The sequence below is a fragment of the Sphaerodactylus townsendi genome, linkage group LG09 (assembly GCF_021028975.2).
Source record: "Sphaerodactylus townsendi isolate TG3544 linkage group LG09, MPM_Stown_v2.3, whole genome shotgun sequence".
Taxonomy (NCBI): Eukaryota; Metazoa; Chordata; class Lepidosauria; order Squamata; family Sphaerodactylidae; genus Sphaerodactylus; species Sphaerodactylus townsendi.
Genome location: NC_059433.1, coordinates 82,212,300 through 82,231,571, shown reverse-complemented (window position 1 = coordinate 82,231,571; position 19,272 = coordinate 82,212,300). Strand labels below are relative to the sequence as shown.

At 43.8% G+C, this 19,272-nt stretch overlaps 1 protein-coding gene across 1 annotated transcript in view; it reads right to left on the bottom strand.

Moving 5' to 3' along the window:
- The window catches only part of NUDCD1 (NudC domain containing 1), a 51,914-nt gene that overhangs the window by 21,272 nt on the left and 11,370 nt on the right, over positions 1-19,272 (bottom strand). The window contains exons 3-6 of the mRNA XM_048507988.1: positions 13,963-14,148; positions 10,678-10,861; positions 8,589-8,777; positions 6,068-6,278 (exon numbers count right to left, since the gene is read on the bottom strand). Of these exons, the coding sequence (XP_048363945.1) occupies positions 6,068-6,278; positions 8,589-8,777; positions 10,678-10,861; positions 13,963-14,148 (770 nt within the window). The remainder of the gene's footprint in view (positions 1-6,067; positions 6,279-8,588; positions 8,778-10,677; positions 10,862-13,962; positions 14,149-19,272) is intronic.

Genomic DNA, 19,272 nt, shown 5'->3' with positions numbered 1-19,272 from the left:
TCAGTCTTAACAACCTCTAGCAACAGCTGTCAGAGTCTTTAATTACTGCTTAAACATGGATCCCCTAGGGCAGTCCTGGATCACTTACAGCTTCTCAGCATGTACAATGCAGCTAGTCAGTGTTGAAAACAGAAATCATGGATTAGACTGAGACTACTGTAAAGGGTGGGAAATAAATTGAAATGATAACGATAATAATACATGCAGGGCTCTACTCTGATAAAGCAGGGATCCTTTAATGTTCTTCCTGTTAAAACAGCAGCACAGAAGCTGGAATATAATGAACAGAGGTCAAGACTGTCAAAGTCCTCTGCAATTGCACTAAAGCAGACTCTTCAGATGACAAGGAATTCGTCTCAGGCCCCGAGATCTGAGGCAAAGGACCTTTTAACCGTCCACAGGTAGACCCCACGATCCTACCAGAGTTATCAGTTCTTGATTGTGTCCCCAGAAAGCCAAAAGACCAGGAACCACCTGAGGGGGCCTAAACCTCATCAGCATCTCCTAACAACCTGCTGCTGCCTTTGTTGTATCTGCCCATGAATCTCACCTGCCTACTCTGGTCTTCCGCCTCGGCCATCTGCTCTCACCTTTGACTCCTGGCACTCACAAAGACTGGCTAGAAAAAACAAATATAAGCCTCCTTGCTTGCAGCTCAATGGGTACAACTCTCCTTCCCGGCATATATGGATTCTTATTTCAAACTACACTACATCTAACGCTGCGGAATTTTATTATTATTTTTTTTAGAGAGAGTAGCACTCAGTTCCGCTAAGCAACACATTCAAGGTTGCTAAAAAATAAAAATTTCAGCAGAAAAGAGAGTTGGCTCCAGCTAATCCTTTTTTTTTTTTGGTTTCACCTAATTTTCTCCTATGCCCACCGTCCAATCTAATTTTGCTTTTGGTCCCAAGTTCCCCAGCATAGGAGGGTTTTTGGGGAGGAGGATTGGTGGTCAAAGGACTCCCTCCTACCTTTTTCACCAATGGAGAAGATAGCCAGACTCATCCCCTGGTTCCCCGCTTCAATAATACATTTTCCTCTCATTATTTGAATTAGTTCTGAAGATTTCCTCTGAAGCAGTAGAATAATCATCTAAATTTGCATGAAAATGATGTAAATCCCTTTACTTTTCCATCTGCGGTTTGGTTCCAAGTGTAAACAGTGTTGCCTTTGTTAAAACAGAAACTCAGCCCTGCTGCAACTTAATCAAAAACATTGTTCCGCGCTCATCCCCATGAAAGAGTTGAATATACAACATTAGTGTCCAACGGATACCCTCTTACGCAGGCAACCTCACAGGTTTTTTATGGCAGTGCACAACGCAATAAAACTGCTGTCATACTCAGTAGCCTCTGACACTCATGCTGGAGTTGCAGAAGAGGAGGAAAATGTGTCTGGATGATACCCACAGATATCCCAAGGACAACATCTGAAATAAAAATCATTCAGTTGGATCTAGACTAAATTTGTCTGGGGAACAGAACTTTCCCGCCTCTCCACCTCACTCGCTGTAGCTCTCTGATCTCCCTGACTTCCTCAGGAGCAGCAGCCCTCAATAACTGCACAAAGGGCAAAAATCAATTATTTAGAATATTTTATGCCACCTCTTCCAAGTTCTGCTTGAGGCAACATGCAATTAAAACAACAAGCTGTTAAAAATAAACTGCTAGCCATAAACAGCATTAAAAATGGATGAGGGTGAAGAAGCTTCCAACTTAAATCCTGATCAGACAGATTCTTTGAGTTTGTACAAAGGCAGATCTGGGACATAAGGTCTCTCTCGCCTTGGATGGTGTTACACTCCCCTTGAAAAGCCAGGTTTGCAGCTTGGAAATGCAGCTCGACATAGCAGTCACCTTAGAAACTCAGGTGACTGGTGTGGTTCAGAGTGCTTTTGTGTTTAGCCAGGTCCTGCTCTCCAGAGCTTCAGGGAATCCGTTAATTCCCATCAGCCTCTACCAGCATGGCCAATTGGCCATGCTGACAGAAGCTGATGGGAATTGTAGTTCCTGAACATCTGGAGAGCCGCAGGTTCCCTACCCCTGGCCTAGCTTCAAGCCAGTGAGTCAACTGCAACCATTCCTGGATCTAGCCATAGTGATCCATTCATTAGTTACATCCAGACTGGGCTACTGCAATGCACTCCACTTGGGGCTACCCTTGAAGAGAGTTCAGAAGCTGCAGTAGAAAACAGTTTTATTCAGGACTGCATTTGATTGATTTAGCTATTATTATTGGCTATTATTATTTAGCTATTATTATTGTATTGTCAAAGGCTTTCATGACAGAATCAGCAGGCTGTTGTGGATTTTCTGGCCTGTTTGTGGATTTTCCAGGGTCTGGTACTTTTTTCTCCTAAAGTACAGGAAAGGCACTGCTGACCAATCCAGCAGCAGCTGAACATGCTCTAAACCAAGCTGTGCATAGGATCTTATTTGAAGAAACATAAATTTTTGACAACTCCGATGGCTACCATGCCAGACTACACAGGGAAATGCACAAACACCAGGACAGTTTCAACAAAAAGGAAAAGAGTCAGAAAATCAACAAAACCTGATTACCAGTTCTAAAAAACATCAACACCAAAAACCAAAACCCAGAGATATTTCAATGCAACTGCAAATGCTGCTGCAAATTCAACTGCAATTGAACTGCATCTAGATACATGCAAAATGTGCCCCAAACACCCCCTCCCCCATGAGGTAGACAAACATATCCCCCGCCACACAATCACTTCACACTGTGCCACGAAGAGAAACACATCTTACCATATGAAGATGCCAGCCATAGATGCGGGTGAAACATCAGGAGCAAAAACTACCAGACCACGACCACACAGCCCGGAAAACCCCCAACAGTCAATTATTTTTAAAATAGTGTTTTGTTTATATTGTAAGCCACCTGCAAGGGAGAAAGGCAGCTAATAAATGTTCTAAATAAATAAAATAAATAAAACAAAACAGCCTCCGACCAGATGTCCATTTAAAATAAACTGGTAAAATAAAAAAAACCCATTTAAAAATGAGAGTAAAAAGGAATGTTTCGGCTTGGTGCCTGAAAGACAGTAAAACAGGCACAAGACAAGCATCATAAGGACGAGTGTTGCAAAGGCGAGGTACCACCACTGAAAGGGCCCTGTCTCCACTGTTGATTGGGAATCTACAGTAGGAAGTGAGATTTGGTGGAAATGATATCTCCTGTTTTGCTAGTGGTAAATTTAGTCTGGATCCAACTACACACAAAACAGTTTGAGGGAGATAATTTCAGAGGGTAGCCATGTTGGTCTGCCGTTAGAACAGTTAGTTTCAAATCCAGTAGCACCTCAGAGACCAAGGAGGCTTGTGGGAATAAACTTTCCAATGTCAAAGCTTCCTTCGTTCCTTCCTTTGCATGAAGTGAATGCCCACATTCTACCATTAGCCAGCCTATTTTCCAGAGAGCAATTCAGGGCACAGAACAAATCTCCTCCCACACAGGCAAACGGTATAAAATGGTTGGCGGCAAGACTGTTAAAATCCCAGTATTTCATCCACAACAGTTCCAGTAGTTCATGCACAAAACACACATTGCTAAAAAAACCCTGAAGTTGGTATGGCGTATTTATGTTAAATCTTCTGCTCTCAACCTGGGAGTCGGGACCCCTTTGGGGGTCGAACGACCTTTTCACAGGGGTCGCCTAGGACTCTCAGTGTTCTTCATCTGTAAAATGGATAAATGTTAGGGTTGGGGGTCACCACAACATGAGGAACTGTATTAAAGGGCTGTGGTATTAGGAAGGTTGAGAACCACTGTGCTAAATAATGCAACTGTAAAAAAAAACAAAATTAAAAAGTACAAAATATTGTTTCAATTAAAGGTAACAAAAGTCCTACACGGAGCCTCCTGAATAACTGCAGCAGTGCATCCTGGCCTCTTTAAAATGCTGCCACTAGTGCCTGTACACCAAATTTATCTACTGTCACTAGACAAAGCCATACCTATCAATCTCCATTAATTAATGACTTCCCCACCATTTCCATACTCCTTTACCTCAGTGCATCATCTCTTGAATATACATTATTAGTTCTCCCCTTGGGAAAACAGTATTTTATAGAATGCCAAAACTGTTGGCCCTCTGGTGGGCAGTAGGAACAGTGAGATAAGCAGGCAGGGTGAAAACTTGGGAGAGCTACCTGCCACTATCAGCTAAGATCATTGCCATAAGGCCTGCTAACAGTGCCACACCCACCCCACCCACCCTTTCCCCGCCTCAGACGCATGGCGAGCAGCATCCTAAAGACAGGGCTTTCTCATGGGTAGCTTTCCAATTATGGAATGCCATATTCCTTACAGTTTGCCTGGTACTTATATTATTACAAGGCAAAAACATTTTCCCCCAACAGGTTTTTACATCATCTCTTTACAATTGGTATTTTAATTTCCTCTCCTTGGTCCACCCTCAGTCTATACTTCTGACTATCGATTGCTTTACTGCTGAGAAGTTTATGGGTGGAATTGCTTTGAACCAGTTGTATTGCTTTGTGTTATTTTTGTGGTGCGTTGCCTTGGGCAAGGTTCCCTGCAGAGGCAGGGCAGAAACGCTCCAAATAAATAAATAAATATGCCTTGGAAAGCAGACTCCTTTATCGGAATACTGACGTGGTACCAGTTAATTAAAGCAGAAAGCTCTGAAAAGGATGCTGCTTCTCAACATATTCAGATTTATGCTAGGTTATTCGGCTTCTGCAGGAAAGCAAACCATATTGAGAAATAATGAGTCTTAAGACTACTGCTTGCTTAATAGTACATAGATCTCTCTTTGCTGCTTTCACTCACATTTCTCTTTCTACAATAGTACACAGCAAATGAGAGAAGTTGTGTGCCAGCAGGTAACATAAGGAAATCCAACACCAAAGGTTTACCTCGAAGACAGTCTGCAGGAAGGAGAGGCAAAACTCTGAGTTCCAACCCATCAGAACAGCGGCTGCAACACTGAATAGTTTGGTAACAGACACCCACAGAGGCTACACTGTGAGGCTGCACATCTGGCAGTTCTCCTGAGCAGTTGCACACGTTTGCATAAAGGCACCAGACAGAGACAATACCGAGTGCAGAATAGAACTGGCTTACAAAAAGAAGAGGCCTGATTTGTACTTGATCCCCACTAAGGAACCCACAATGGGAACACTGACAAAATCCCACTTTTTATTTCAGCTTAATGCAAGTGTCTCTCCATCTTCAAGCAAAAGTCAACATTAAGTTTAGGGAAATGTCACTCTATTTCTCCTTTAGCAAAAAAATTAAAATCAAACTATGAAGAACTACCCTATAGTCACGTACAATTTGGACAGCTACACAAAACCTGGATGAGGGAGGGATGCGGTTAAGCCCCGGATCTGCAGACCAATATACAACTCTAAATTTCAAATCAGAAGCCTTTATTGACAGCTCAAGAAGCCAGTTCTAAAGAATTGATTTCGGGTACAACCTTTCATTCCTGGGTGCTCCCCCCTCCCTCCTTCTTGCCCCATATCAAAGGCAGAGTAAAACAAGACAGGGATGCTACAGCAGTCACTTGCTGAAGGCTGGTGCAAAGAGATAAGGTCAGGCACCGCCACCTGGGTGCCCCAATTCACTACATTGCAATTCAAGAGGAGGTGGGAAAACGAAAGTAAAGTGAAGGTTCATTAACATAACAGAACACAGCCCCCTCTTTGATGTCCGGAAACCCCTTCCTGACAGATGCCCTGTCCAACCCTCCTGTTTTTTCAGACCACTTGGATTTGACTTGATGGAAAGGGCCTGCTATTCACACAAACAAAAAGAAGGTGCAGGTAAGGAAGTCAGAAACCTATCCATAGCATATGGCTTGGTTTTATGGCACAGCCATGGCCAACTCTGTCCATGGCCAACTGTAGCATCTCCTGGCAACATCCTATTTAGTACAACAAATCAGCCATCCATTTGCTACAATTTCATAGAAGCCAAGTGACTAGAAAAAGGCCAGAAGTCAAACTTGGGTTACTTGTTTGCTCAGCTACAAAGGCACAAGATTAACCAGACTATGCAGTATTACAATAAATACCTGTTATTTTCTTTAATTATCCACGTCGAACTCTCATGGTCAATCGATGAATAAAGGCTTCCTTCCAACAGAGGAAGGGGCAGATCTTTCAGCGCTACGCTGATAGTATCCGGAGAAAAGCGGACTTGTACGCCCTCCTTTGTGAATTCTTTCGGGAGGCGCAAAGTGACTGTCAAATTGTCTTCACTTTGTTGCCAGTAGTAGAGGGGCTCTACAAACGGAAACACAGAAGTAAATACGTAACTTGGGGAGCACACATTATTTTCCTCGGGGACGACTGAACAGCTAGGACTGCATACCTTTCTCCTGACCTTACCAGGCGTTTTTCCAGGCCAGCTCTACATTAATGGCAAAGGGCAGAAAAATATAAGTTGTGGTGTCAGGACATGGGGAAGTTGCACCAAATGCGACAAATGGGGTGGGGGTGGGGATTAGGCACACCTGATGGTAGCCATATGAGCTCATGGATACCTTTGGAATCCTGAGAGAAGGTGTGGTGGCCATCATCCAAAATGGCTGCCACAGGAAGCAGAGTCAACAAAAAATGGCTGCTATGAGATACACAGCTAAATGAGATACACATCATGTTGCACATGATGATGGCAAAATGGTACCCGACAGGAGCAGAATTTGTTGATGTTCACTAACCAGTCATGTTACGGGTCCTGTGCATTAAATAGTATGTGACTATAAAACAAACATGATCACATTCAAGTCTGTAGATCAAGAAGTTTACAAGAGCACTACAGTAGTCTTCACAATCCAAAACACTAATATGCTCTGTTTTGCATTGGCTTCCTACTCTTGGCTTTAATATATATACCAAGTTGTGCTGTGACTAGAAGATCTGTAAAATGGACACTGCGAATGGCACAAGCAGCAGAGATCTGCAGTGCTCCAAGACCACAATGGGAAATTCCATGGCAAAAAATACATTACCAGCTAACTCTCCCCTACTGCGCTGCTGCCGACTCCCTAACTCAACAGGCTAGAAATAACACACACGGAGGCATCTGAGATTGAAAATACGCTACAGTTCATATTCATGCATGAGAGTTTACCACTGAAGCACTGGTTAAAAAGGTTAATTACCACAGTATTAATAATAAATCCAGGGGGTGAGGGGTGGGTGTATCTTCCCATCAGAGCTGAACGCTGTCTCTAGACTAAGGAGTTTTTCACCAAGTTGTCACTTGTCCTCTGGCAGAAGAGGCACTTAAGTTGGAGGAAGGCTTCTGACTTGACTAAAAGGAGTGTTTGCATACAAGTCAATTATCAGCATTTAAAGAAGTATAAGGTTTCTTCAGAGAGGAAAGGCTTTAAAACACAAACCTCAGATTTACTATGCCGGATTAGCCTTTCGTATCATCTGCCCAGCAACCTGACTGCGTCCTGTGGCTTCAGGAGTCAACACCACTTCATATAATCAATAATGTGAAATGCATGTGGAGAGGCAAACTGATTTTGGTTGTCAGTTTATGTCTTGAGGTGTTACCTGCATTAGGCTACCACAGCCTCAGGTAAAAGCCATCAGGCTATTGAGCCTTTCAAGAAAACCTCACATGGACAATTATCTGAGCTGTTCACTTGACGTCCTGCATGCAGTTCATTAAAAGGAGAAAAAGAGGCAGATGATGGACATCAAACTTTACAGGGTGCACGAGAGATCATGTTAGAACTTCAGGGCCAGGGATTTGACTTTTGCAAGGCTGAATATCAGAACAGCCCCTCTTTGAGGGTATGTTTCTGTACACACAGAAACATTTGGGTCCTTCGGGTTCTCATCTCTGAGACAATTAGCCAGTGGGCTCATTGTTTAAAAAGTAACTAACTCATTTACATTTTGCCCTTCATAAGCAGAAGACTTGCAGCTCTATCCAGACCGGGGTGGGTGGAGCTTCGCAGTGGCAGGGACAGCGTGGCAAAGGCAGTGCCACACTGCCTCCAAAGGAGGGTGGCACAAAGAGGAGGGAAATTTAAAAATTATCTTGCCATCTGAATAGTTTCATAGGCAAAACAGGTTTACACTACAGTTTTTGGTGGCATAGGACAGCAGTCAAGGAGGGGGGCATTCCTGGGTTGGGAGGCTGGTGGAAGCTGCCACTGGGGAGAAAGGTAGGGTATACATGAATTAAATAACTTGATGTATTTGTGCTCCAACATCTACAGTGGCAGTCTACCTGACTGATGACAACTGGTGCAATAGTTGGGCCTAATGTATTTGAGACGGCACACACCCTGACATTCCATTATGATTTCTTCAGACCATCCTCCCTTGTATCACGTTAAGGTTTTAGACCACACAGAATTACACTCAGCCATTGCCCTTCAGCAGCCTAAAATCCTTCCGCCAGAGATACCCCCAAGCCAGAATTGGAACATCTTCTAGAAGCAGTGCAAGAAGCATTTCTGTGGGCTTTTGTGGGTCCCAGTAGGTCACACAAGAACAGCATTTATAGACGTTTTAGACAAAATGGGCTCCAAGTCAAATGCGTATACCTAATCAGGAATTCAGGGTTACCTTTCTTCTTTGCATCCTCCAGCCCCTTCTCGCTTTCCTCATGCTCGTTCTCACCGTTCGGCTTTACAAAAGCAAAGGGTTTGTAAGAGACAACCATTAGACCGTCGCTGCTGGGCTCGATGGCTGCGTAATGAGGAACTGACTTTCCGTGAAGAGCCTGACACTTAGAAACCACATACTCTTGGACACCTAATGAAAAGAACAATGACATTTAATTTGTTCAAGCTTGCCTTTCAAACAAAAAGGGACTATGTGGCTAGGAATAAAAATCACATGCTTAATGCAGGGCTCTCCCAGCTTGTCCTGGCCACAATGACCAAAGTCAAGGCACACCAAGCTCTGAGCAGATGTCCTTAAATTGCTCCAGCTAGATGGATTTTAGTTTCATTTACACCAGGTTGTAAGGGGATCCCACACAATGAAAAAGAAACTAATACTATGCCAGCTGTGATCACACTGTACAATTAGACAAAAATGAATAATAAGACACTTCGTCCCCATTCCTGCTGGCCAAGGCCTACTCACATCAGCATTCACAACTTTAAAAGGTTCTTCAACCACATACAGGCTACCTGGAATTTCCTATTCCAGGTCCCAGCTTAATGAGGTAACTGTCATGAATACACCTCTCTCTGCTTAGCAACCTCCCATACTTTCCTGATCTAGGGATCTTCCCAGGACCTACAAACTCCCTCTGTTTCCCCCTTGGCCAATCAGAGAACATAGCTGTTGGCTGATCTGGATTCCCCCTGTCTTTCTTCAAGCCTGGGAAAAAGGAAGTTTCTATGGAATACAGCGACCCAGGGACGCTAAAAACAGCATCCCTGGTGAGGGGTTCGCACGGCGGCCTTGCAACCCCTGAGTGGCGCGAAGCAGCTGTTTCCGAACCTCGCTCCCTGGGTGAGGTATTTCGGAAACAGCGGCTTCCAACAGCTGCCGTCCGAACGGCAGCGGCTGGAAGGCGCCACCCCCCCTTTCCCGAATGCCTTCCCTTCCTTCCGACCTTCTGCCGCATTGTCCAGGCATGGGGACATGCCCCCCTGCCCTGCAACTCCAGAACTGTCGCACATGGCAGTGGGGCGTGTCCCCTGGCCTGGGCGATGTGCCGGAAGGTCGGAGGGAAGGGAAGGCGTTCGGGCGACGGCGCAACACTGCGCTGTCTTCCCCTCCCCTACCGGGACCGTTCATGCAAACGGTCCGGGGGGGGGGTGGGGTGCATCAGCGTCGTATACGCCAACGCACCCCCCGAGCGTGGCCGTAGGGAAACGGCCTTTCTGTTGAAGTTTCTATCCCCATAACTGACGCCAGAATCTGTATCCATATCGTGTTCGGCTATATACCTTGAATGTGGTCTCTTGAGTGTATATGCGTGATGAAAAGTCATAGCTGATGTATGGCAACCCCATAAGGTTTTCAGGACAAGGGATGTTCAAAGCTGGTTTGTCATTGCCCCCCACCCCTGTGTGGGTTGAGAGAGTTCTGAGAGAACTGTGACTGGCCCAAGGTCACCCAGCAGGTTTCACATGGAGAAGCAGGGAATTGAATCCAGTGCTCCAGATGAGAGTCTACTGGTCATAACTGCTACCATGGTGGCGGTTCCTTAGCATGCCCTGGAAGTTCCTGTGGGCTCCCACAGGCTCCCAGTTCTTTGGGTGGGCATGCACGTGGAAGTACCAGTACGTTCCCTCTGACTCCAAGCCACCCAGATGTGCTGCCATGAACTTCCTGTCCTAACCCAAGTAAGTGCCTCTTTTTCCCTTTTGGATGCATCTTCTGGATTGCCTCCTAAGATGCTTGAGACTCCCATTTAAAGCTTGAATCCATAAGCTCCTGCTTCACTCTGCATTTTCCTTCTCCCTTCCTTGAAAGTTTTAAGACGAGAGAACTTCAACTAAAAAAATAAGTTTTTAAAAACGAAACAGAAGGAGATAGGGCTTTAGCAACGAAATATTACAGCAACTGTTTTTCCATGACGCCATGCCCATGCACACCAACGGCAACTTTAGAACTAGAACTGTGCCAGCAGTTAAGAGAAGCTACCATAGGATCCCTTTCATATAAATAGAAGAAAAATCAGTAGATTACTCACCTTCTTTAGCCACTTTGCTAATTGTGACCCACTCCAATGAAACATGGAAGCCGCTGCCGTGAACGTCCAGTTCATCTTTCTCCACTCGCAAGAGTAGTACACTTATGGAATGCAAATTGGACTTCACGAAGGAGGTGCTATGAACTAGAACAAAGGGACTCCCAAAGTCTTCATTGAATGATATCTGAAGGAGAGACAGATCCAGGTTAGCTACAGCGATGCTTTCTGAATACACAAGTGCACACTCTAGATTAAACAGAACAATCAGGGTGAGGTTTACAAAGATTACAGGAGGAGACACTTCATTAACTCAATCAATAATTACAAATGCTCAAGAGATCTCTCTCCCCTATCCACTTTTTCAGAATTACATCTTTTTTTAAAAGAACTGATCCTAGTGTGTTTGAATTTCATATATTTTCTAGCTCCACCAGGTTCTTCTAACTGTCCAGCAAATGCATGGTCAACATGCAGCTTGCAAAACCACTGGCTCGGTATCTACCAGGTATCTCCTCATTTTCACACCCCAGAAACTAAATGAGGGGCAAGGCTTTGCACAGGGGTACAACATGGTCATCACCTTTCACGTAAAGAACAGGCTTGGGCCCTACCAGCACCTTTACGTCTCCCCAGAAAAAAGCAGACAGCCAAATATTCTTGGAAATGTTTTACTCTGCTTTCATAGCACACGTACTTCCATAATGTAAGCATTGCTACTAAAACTGTAAGTCAGGAAATCTCTAATACAAGTATTGCCTCATCTGTGAACTCACAAATTAGGTTTAAGTAAAGGGCAACTTGAGCCTTTGCAATCTGATCTACGATATGGGGATAATATTGTTGACTTGCCTAACAGAGCCACTTTGAGGAGTACTGAATGTGAAATGCTTCAAAAACTCTGGAAGGTTACACAAATGCTAAGTATTTCTGCTGTTACTATGCCTTTTACTGTGGCATGAGGAGCAAAAAAAGAGTTGCATTTCTATGCTGCATAATTTTGTCATTTGGGATTTCTGAAGATTTTGCTCAGGAATCTTGGGCTACTGGGAAATCAAGCAAGGAAAATGGATTCCACTGCATAAGAATGATGTTGGTGTAATGCTATTATTAGTATCCACCTAAAACTAATTAATGTTGGAGTGCTGGCAAATTTCCTCCCACCATGTATATTAAATATTGAACTCTCCTTATGAATTCAGTCACGAATCTAGCGATTTGTGAGCAAAATCAATTTTTACATTTCGAGAACCCGCTAAATTAAGAGAACTGCATGCAAAGTCACACTTCGAAGAACAGTAACAACTCCAGAAAATGGAAGGCACATTTATCTGAGTATTCTATTGAATCTTTACAACTGAAACAAAAAATGGTTTAACATCTCAATTTTAACTCAAGTATACTTTTTCCAAGAGCCAGAAGGGTTTAGTGGTCAAAATGTCAGACTAGGATTTGGGAAACCCAGGTTCGAATCCCACTCTGCCATGGAAACTTGACCCTGGGCCAGTCACACTCTCAGCCTTGAACCTGGAAAGTATTTGGATGAGAGATCTCCAAGGAACGCCACGGGTGTCACCTGGAGGCACGGCAAATGGCAAAGTTCTGTTGCCTAGAAAACCCTACAGGGTCTCCATAAGTCAGATATGACTTGATGGCAGAACACGAAGAAATAAAAATACTCTTACCACTGGAATTAATAGTAAGTATTAATATCACACAATCGTTTCTATGTCAATCATTCCCAGAAAATACATGTTAAAAGCTGGAGCCTCCACCATTCGTTTTATAACTCAGACTTCCAGGCCATGGTGTGGCCTCACTTCTTGGTGTGTGACTCAAATGGAAAGCAGACCTCAACCTGTTCAAACACAGACTTGGCTCAGATGTATTGGCCAAACAACAGATTAAGTTTCCCAGAAGCACCCCCCCCCCATACACACAGCCCTCTGATCTTCACCAAATGCTGCTCTGGAGGAGGGGCAGAAGAGCCTCAAGAACAGCAGGGTGTGTGTATGTGTGTTCTGAATGGGGAAGGCAATTTAGTCTGGATCCAACCCCATGAACCTGCAGGACAATGAAATGATCAGGTACTTCTGCGGTTAAGTCTCAACTGACTTACAGCACTACGTGAGGGGTTTTCAAGGCAAGTGATTTTCGGAGGTGGTTTGTCATTGCCAGCCTCTGGGCCAAAACCCTGGACTTCCTTCTAAATACTAACCAAGGCCGACCATGCTTAATTTCCAAGATCTGTTGAGAATGGGCTAGCCTGGCCCATTCAGGTTAGGGCAGTTACTTCCTAGGTACATCCAAACTGGGAAGCTCCAGTTTGTGACTACTCCATGAACTAGGTTTACAAACCACAGTTTGAAGGTGCCTTGTGCCCTCAGAAAGGTGGGGTGACAATGAGCATAAACCACAGTTTGTCAATTGAAATTCTTCAGACTAATGAAACACCCTAAAAATTTAGGAGCCGGACTAAATTTTCAGGGTTTTATATTTTAATGACCCTACTTTCTCATGATTGCTCCCATAAAGCCTAACCCTAAAGTCTTCACAGTTCCTTGTCATTTTTTTAAGCTTACACAAAAAGTGTTGCAACATATAAATTAATATGGGGTAGCCATGGGTATCATTACAACAAAAAGTTGACCTCTATTCCCCACCCAAGTAAACTTTATATTTTTGAGAATCACCAAGAGGCACTTACAATAAGTGACACTGAAAATACTAAGTGCTACAATGAAATGTATAGGTGCCATGGTACAGTGCCTCAGAATTCTTGAGCTCTGCAATGAATTATTACTAACTTTAATTACTTCATTTATATCCCACCTTATTCCCCAACTGTGATCCAATGTAGCTTACACTGTTCCCCTTCCCTCCATTTTATCCTCACAACCACCCTAGGAGGTAGGCTAGGCTGACAGTCCTAAGGTCACCCAGGAAACCTTTGCAGAAAAGCCCTGCATCTTCAGATTTTAGTCTGGCACTTCCTCACTGTAAAACTACAGCATTTTTTAAAATCAAGAGCAACTTAAAAAATGATGCATTTTCCTAGACTGTACTCCAGTGGAATCAGAAAAAAGGAAGTTGGGCAATGAAAGTCTCATGTTGTGTTAGTGGTGGTGCTAAGAACACAGAAGGCATATAGAGAGTTGTAAGTGGTGTCATTTGTGATTTTATCCTGGGTACCTTCTGGCCAAGTGAGGGATAGAAACAGGACACCTTCAAACATTCATCTTAAGCTTCCACTGCCAATGGAAAAGAGCGATCTTTTTCAAGACTTACTTCCCATTTTTCACAGGCACCTTCGCCACGCTTGCCAGTCTGGATCAGATACAGCCTCCCTGTTCCATCGGAAAGCGTTACCCAGGTAGAAGACGTAAAATGCATCGACGCACACAGTCGATCGTCACAAGCCGTCAAGTCTGCAGGAAGCCTGAATACTTCTCGGGGCTTTTTCAAAGCAGTGTCCTGTTTCACGAAAAACAGAAAACCTGCTAAAATCGTCATCGATAGCAAATAAATGCACCTTGAGAAAGAACAAAAAATAAACAAGAGTCCAGTGGCACTTAACAGATTCATATCCTAAGGCAAACTTTTGTGCACTTCAGCCTACTTTGTCAGAAGCCACTGATCAACAACTGTTTTTGCTTTTGAAGATGAGGAAAGGTAGGTGATGGCTGATTTATATTAATACAGATCTATATACTAGTACAATAGGTAAACAGTTCAGAGCATGAGTGGAAGAGAGTCATTATCTTTGCATGAGAATGCCAGAGGATGGCTCCTATCCGTACATGCCTTCTTCAGAAGAGCAATACACAGACTGAACTCAAAGGTGTGCAGCCTGAGGTCAGGGAAGCCAGAGGGGTTTCAGAAAGCTGTCTGGTACAAGGTCAGGTTTCCAAGAATCAATTGGCAGGTCCAGCATTGGTTGAACTCTGAATCCTCCCAGCAATTCCTTTCCAGGAGCTTCTGCAGCCACATGCTAGGATGTCACATGTACAGCCTGCCTCTCACGAACAGTCCTGCAAAGACTCATCTTTGCTATCAACAAATCCCTCTTAGGAACCGCTTCAGGTTAAGGAAAGGGAATCTTTGTTATCTTATTGATATTCCTTTTTTCCCCACTGAGTGAAAAATAGTTTCTTTCCTGCTTGAGCGCATGTCTCCAAAGCATCTGGCTGACTACTGTTGGAAAGTTAATGCTACGCTATGGCCCCTTCCGCACATGCAGAATAATGCACTTTCAATCCACTTTCAATGCACTTTGAAGATGGATTTTATTGTTTTGAACAGCAAAATCCACTCTTAAACAATTGTGAAAGTGGACTGAATGTGCATTATTCTGCATTTGAGGAAGAGGCCGATGTGAATCCAGCTATGTTCTTAGTAGTTGTAGTGTTTAATTCCAAGTGGATCTGAACTACAACAGTCAACTTTTAAAATCTATATATGGTTACGGATAAGACTATAGAGGCTGCCATTTGAAACTGCTTCTTTGCTGTCCTATAAAGATTCACTCTGTCCTAAAGTCCGCACTCCTTTTTCAAGGACGAAAGTTTTTCAACTTCAGTTTTCGAGGCAACAGCTCCCTAACAGTTAACACTGTCTATGAACCATTTCTTTCTTTCTCTTCCTCTCATGTACACACTCAAAATGACTTCCTCACCCATTTGTTGAAATCACTTGCAGAGAACTTGGAAGCTGTGGACACTGCCTGGATCTGTAATTTTAAAGTCTGGAGCAGAAATGGGGAAGGTCAAAAGCTTATCACATCCAAACCCAGCAGCAGCACAAGATAAAAGTGAAGAAAAATAAATTCCTTTCAAGGGTATGTTTGTTCATTTTTTTTTGAAAGAAGCACACAAAATGGTTCACAGAAGCAATAAATTCAATACTTCCACTCCATTCATTTTCCTCAGCGAAAAGAAAATGCTCTGTGGGAAGAAATGACTATAGAGGCTGTGGGAAGAAATGACTATAGAGGGCATTTTTTGGCCTCGCTACACACCTCGATTATACACTAATGGAAGTGCAAGTCTTTTCAACAACTACTAATTCCTCCTCCCGAGAGCCACAGAACCATATCATTTGCTTCTCACAATGCTTAAAGGAAAATAAATTCTCCTCCTCCTCACTGGACTTGGTTATTCACCATACCAGACTGACAGTATTTCAGGATCGATAGTTTCTAGTGAGACTCCACACTTGCTGCAAAATAAAAGGCTGGTGGGTTCAAGTCAAATGTGAAATTCACCCAACACCAGCATCTGTTGCCCCTTTAGCCTTCCGATTCCACAGTCTCTAGAACAGTGGTGGCAAACCTTTGGCACTCCAGATGTTATGGACTACAATTCCCATCAGCCCCTGCCAGCATGGCCAACAAGCTTGCCCATCCAATTCCCAACATGGCTGCTAAGAGCCACCACAGGTCCCCTCCACACCACATACCCGCCCCCCCTCCCCTGCAACACAGTCAGCACACAAGATGCCGAATTAGAACACATGTGCTGCTACTGTTTCCCAGCAGCAATTTGTCCAGCTCTTTAAAATCAACAGGGCAACCCCTCTCCCAAATTTATATCCTAGCCTGCCCCCTAACATGTGAATAATGCAAACAATTCTCCTGCTTCTTCTCCACGTTGCTTTTTCTAGTCATCCATCCCTGTTGCTTACTCCGTGCTGGGATGTTCCACCTATCTGCCTTTCTAGTCCTCAAGTTTCCTGTCTGTTTCACTGGCTTCCTGCCAAGATCATATAATCTCTGTTGCCTCTATGGCTGTACAACACTTTCTGAAAAATTAGGAGGGGTTTTTTTTGGGGGGGGGGGAGGCGTTTCCAGGCAACTGAACAGCTCACCTTTAGGGTCAAGGTTATGAACCTAAGAAAAGCCATGAAGCATCAAAGGCCCATCAAGTTCAGCAGTCTGTTCGCTGCAGTCAAACAGCTGCCCCTGGGAAACATATTAGCAGGATGGCTGCTATAGCATTCTCCCATCTACGCTCCCCAGAAACTGATATAAAGAAGCCATTACGATTAGCAGCTCCTCCAAGAAAGAAGCTAACCTGCTACCTTTGTTCACAAAATTTAAAGTATCTGTTATTTTAAAATACCAGTTTCAGAAGATCCAGAATACCTAAGAACTGCATATGTAAATTGCACCTAAGCTCGTGCAAGTACAGCAACAAGGCAAAATAGCATTCTTTTTTTTTTTTAAAAAAAAAGCAAAACTACAGAAAGTGGCAAACAGATGAAAAAGCAGATATCCTTTGTCCTGCTGGGACTAACTGAATAGAGACTAGAGACAGACAACAAGAGTGTTGGAAACGTATCTGAGCAAACTGGTCTAAGCTCCATTTTCAAATCAAGAAAAAACCCTGGCTGTACTAATATTGGGCCACACAGTTAACACAATTGGATGGCCCATTGACTTTGTACGTGCTCTTGCATGAAGTACAATATTTGATTAGCAAAAAGGGACAACCTCTAATAGCCGGGGCAATCAAAATTATGGAATAGTGCAAAGTTTGTTACGCACCGCGATAAATATAATCAAACAAGGCACAATCCAGTTGATGCAATCAGGGGAATTTGACCTATTCAATCAAAAATGCAATATATATTGAGCAGAACTATCAATGATACGGAACTGTGTCATTTACGCTCTTCAATAAACACCACCCATTAGTAAAATTACTTTATTGGTGTGACAATAAAGAAACTGAAATTGTCAGAAGATACTTTTTCTCCTTGGCTTCATCATCAACCAAAATGGAGATTCCAGCTATGAAATCGGGAGACTGAAAAGGGTAGCCATGAAGGAGCTAGAAAAGATCCTTAATTGTAAGAATTGTATGCTGTATGCTGTTGTATTGTTAGGTCTCGGACCTTCAGCCAATAAACAGACTCTGGATTCTTGATCAGTAGCATTTATTGAAAGGCAGCAAAGCACCCAGCGTGAGAAAGCCAGTTCTACTAGACCTGGCTTTGCTAGGCCCCTTTATTCCCCAAAGGTCCCCCCTCCCGCTTTCCCAGAGAATGTATGAAAAGGGTTGTTTTGGAGCTTAGGTGCCCCAAGGTCTGCAATAGGAAAAGATACAGCCACCTGGCTCACCTACCCCCGCAGGGCAACAGACACATCCTGTTTTCTCTTGGGAATAACTCACCAGGGTCAGCCTAGTTATCTACAATCCATGTTAAGATCGAGAGGGAAAAGAAAGGCCCATTATATATAGCAAGCTGGTTACATATATCCTGCAACAATTACATCAAAATGAAAGCACCCCTCTGTCTCCCAGATACCATCTCAGCAATATAAACCGTTCCAAAAGCAATAAGCTAGGAATGCCCCTCCATCATGAGGCGCAGTTCCTGACATGAATGCTGTTGGCGACCAAGATAATTCATGCTCCAGTATTCCCCATTATTATTTATGAGTGTGAAAATCAGACCGTGAAGAAAACTGACAGGAAGAAAGTTGATTTATCTGAACTGTGGTGTTGGGAGGAGAATGCTACAGGTACTAGGGACTGCCAAAAAGGCAAATGTGCATTCTCGATCAAATCAAGCCTGAACAATCCCTAGAAGATAAAATGGCTAAAGAAAGGCTATCTATCTATTGTACTTGGGTCACATGATGAAAAGACACAACACCAGACAGCAGTGATCCTTGGTTTTATCTTGACCCACTCAGTTAAGCGGTCTTAACTAATTACATAACATGTGGAAATTTCTGCAAGACCCAGGCAGAGCTGAGTCAGGGCTTATGCATACATGGTTGGGCAAAGACACCTTTCCAAGGCTAAAGTTTGGGGAAATAATTGAACAGCACAGGAGAAATGATGTCTTTCTCTAACTTTCTTCTGCTACCCATTTTTTTTAAAGGGGGGGGGACAGAAAAAGAATGTCTTAAATAAATGGATAGCTGTCGTATAGTTTCCTCACCGGCTGGAACTCACTGGAGGTTAGTCTGGTTTCCTGGCTGGTATGGTATCGTGTTCCCAGCAGCATTCTGTCCTGACGCTTTGCCTTGCATCTGTGGCTGGTATCTTCAGATATTCCATAGCTGGTGCTGAAAAGTCAGCTGAAGATGCCAGCCACAGATGCAGGTGAAACGTCAGGAGAGAATGCTGCTAGAACCCGGCCATACAGCCCGGAAACCACATAGCACTCCAATGGATAGTTACTACATACTTTCAAGAATGGTGTGAACAAAGAACCACCAAATGCTTTCACTTCGCCACCTCGAATTTTCTGAGTTCATCTATATCAGTTTTCATCTTTGGTTATTCAGACATACATTCCTTTCACACCTCCATTGTAGTCGACCCACGCGGTCAGCGTAAGAACGAGACGAGACGCGGAGATAACATCTGGTGGAGATCGCCAGCAGCGGGAGACCGGAGGTCCGTGTTCCTAGCGAATCTCCCGTCTGCCGGTTCCTGGCACCTTTTATTGTTACTCTATCGGGGGCGTGTAGGAGGGAGGACTGGGGGGAGTTCCGGGAGAGCGGGAGGTCGGGAGATCATCAGGTGATGCATGATCTCATCTGGCTACGTGCGGAGAAGAGCGTACGCGTCTGAGCCTAATCCT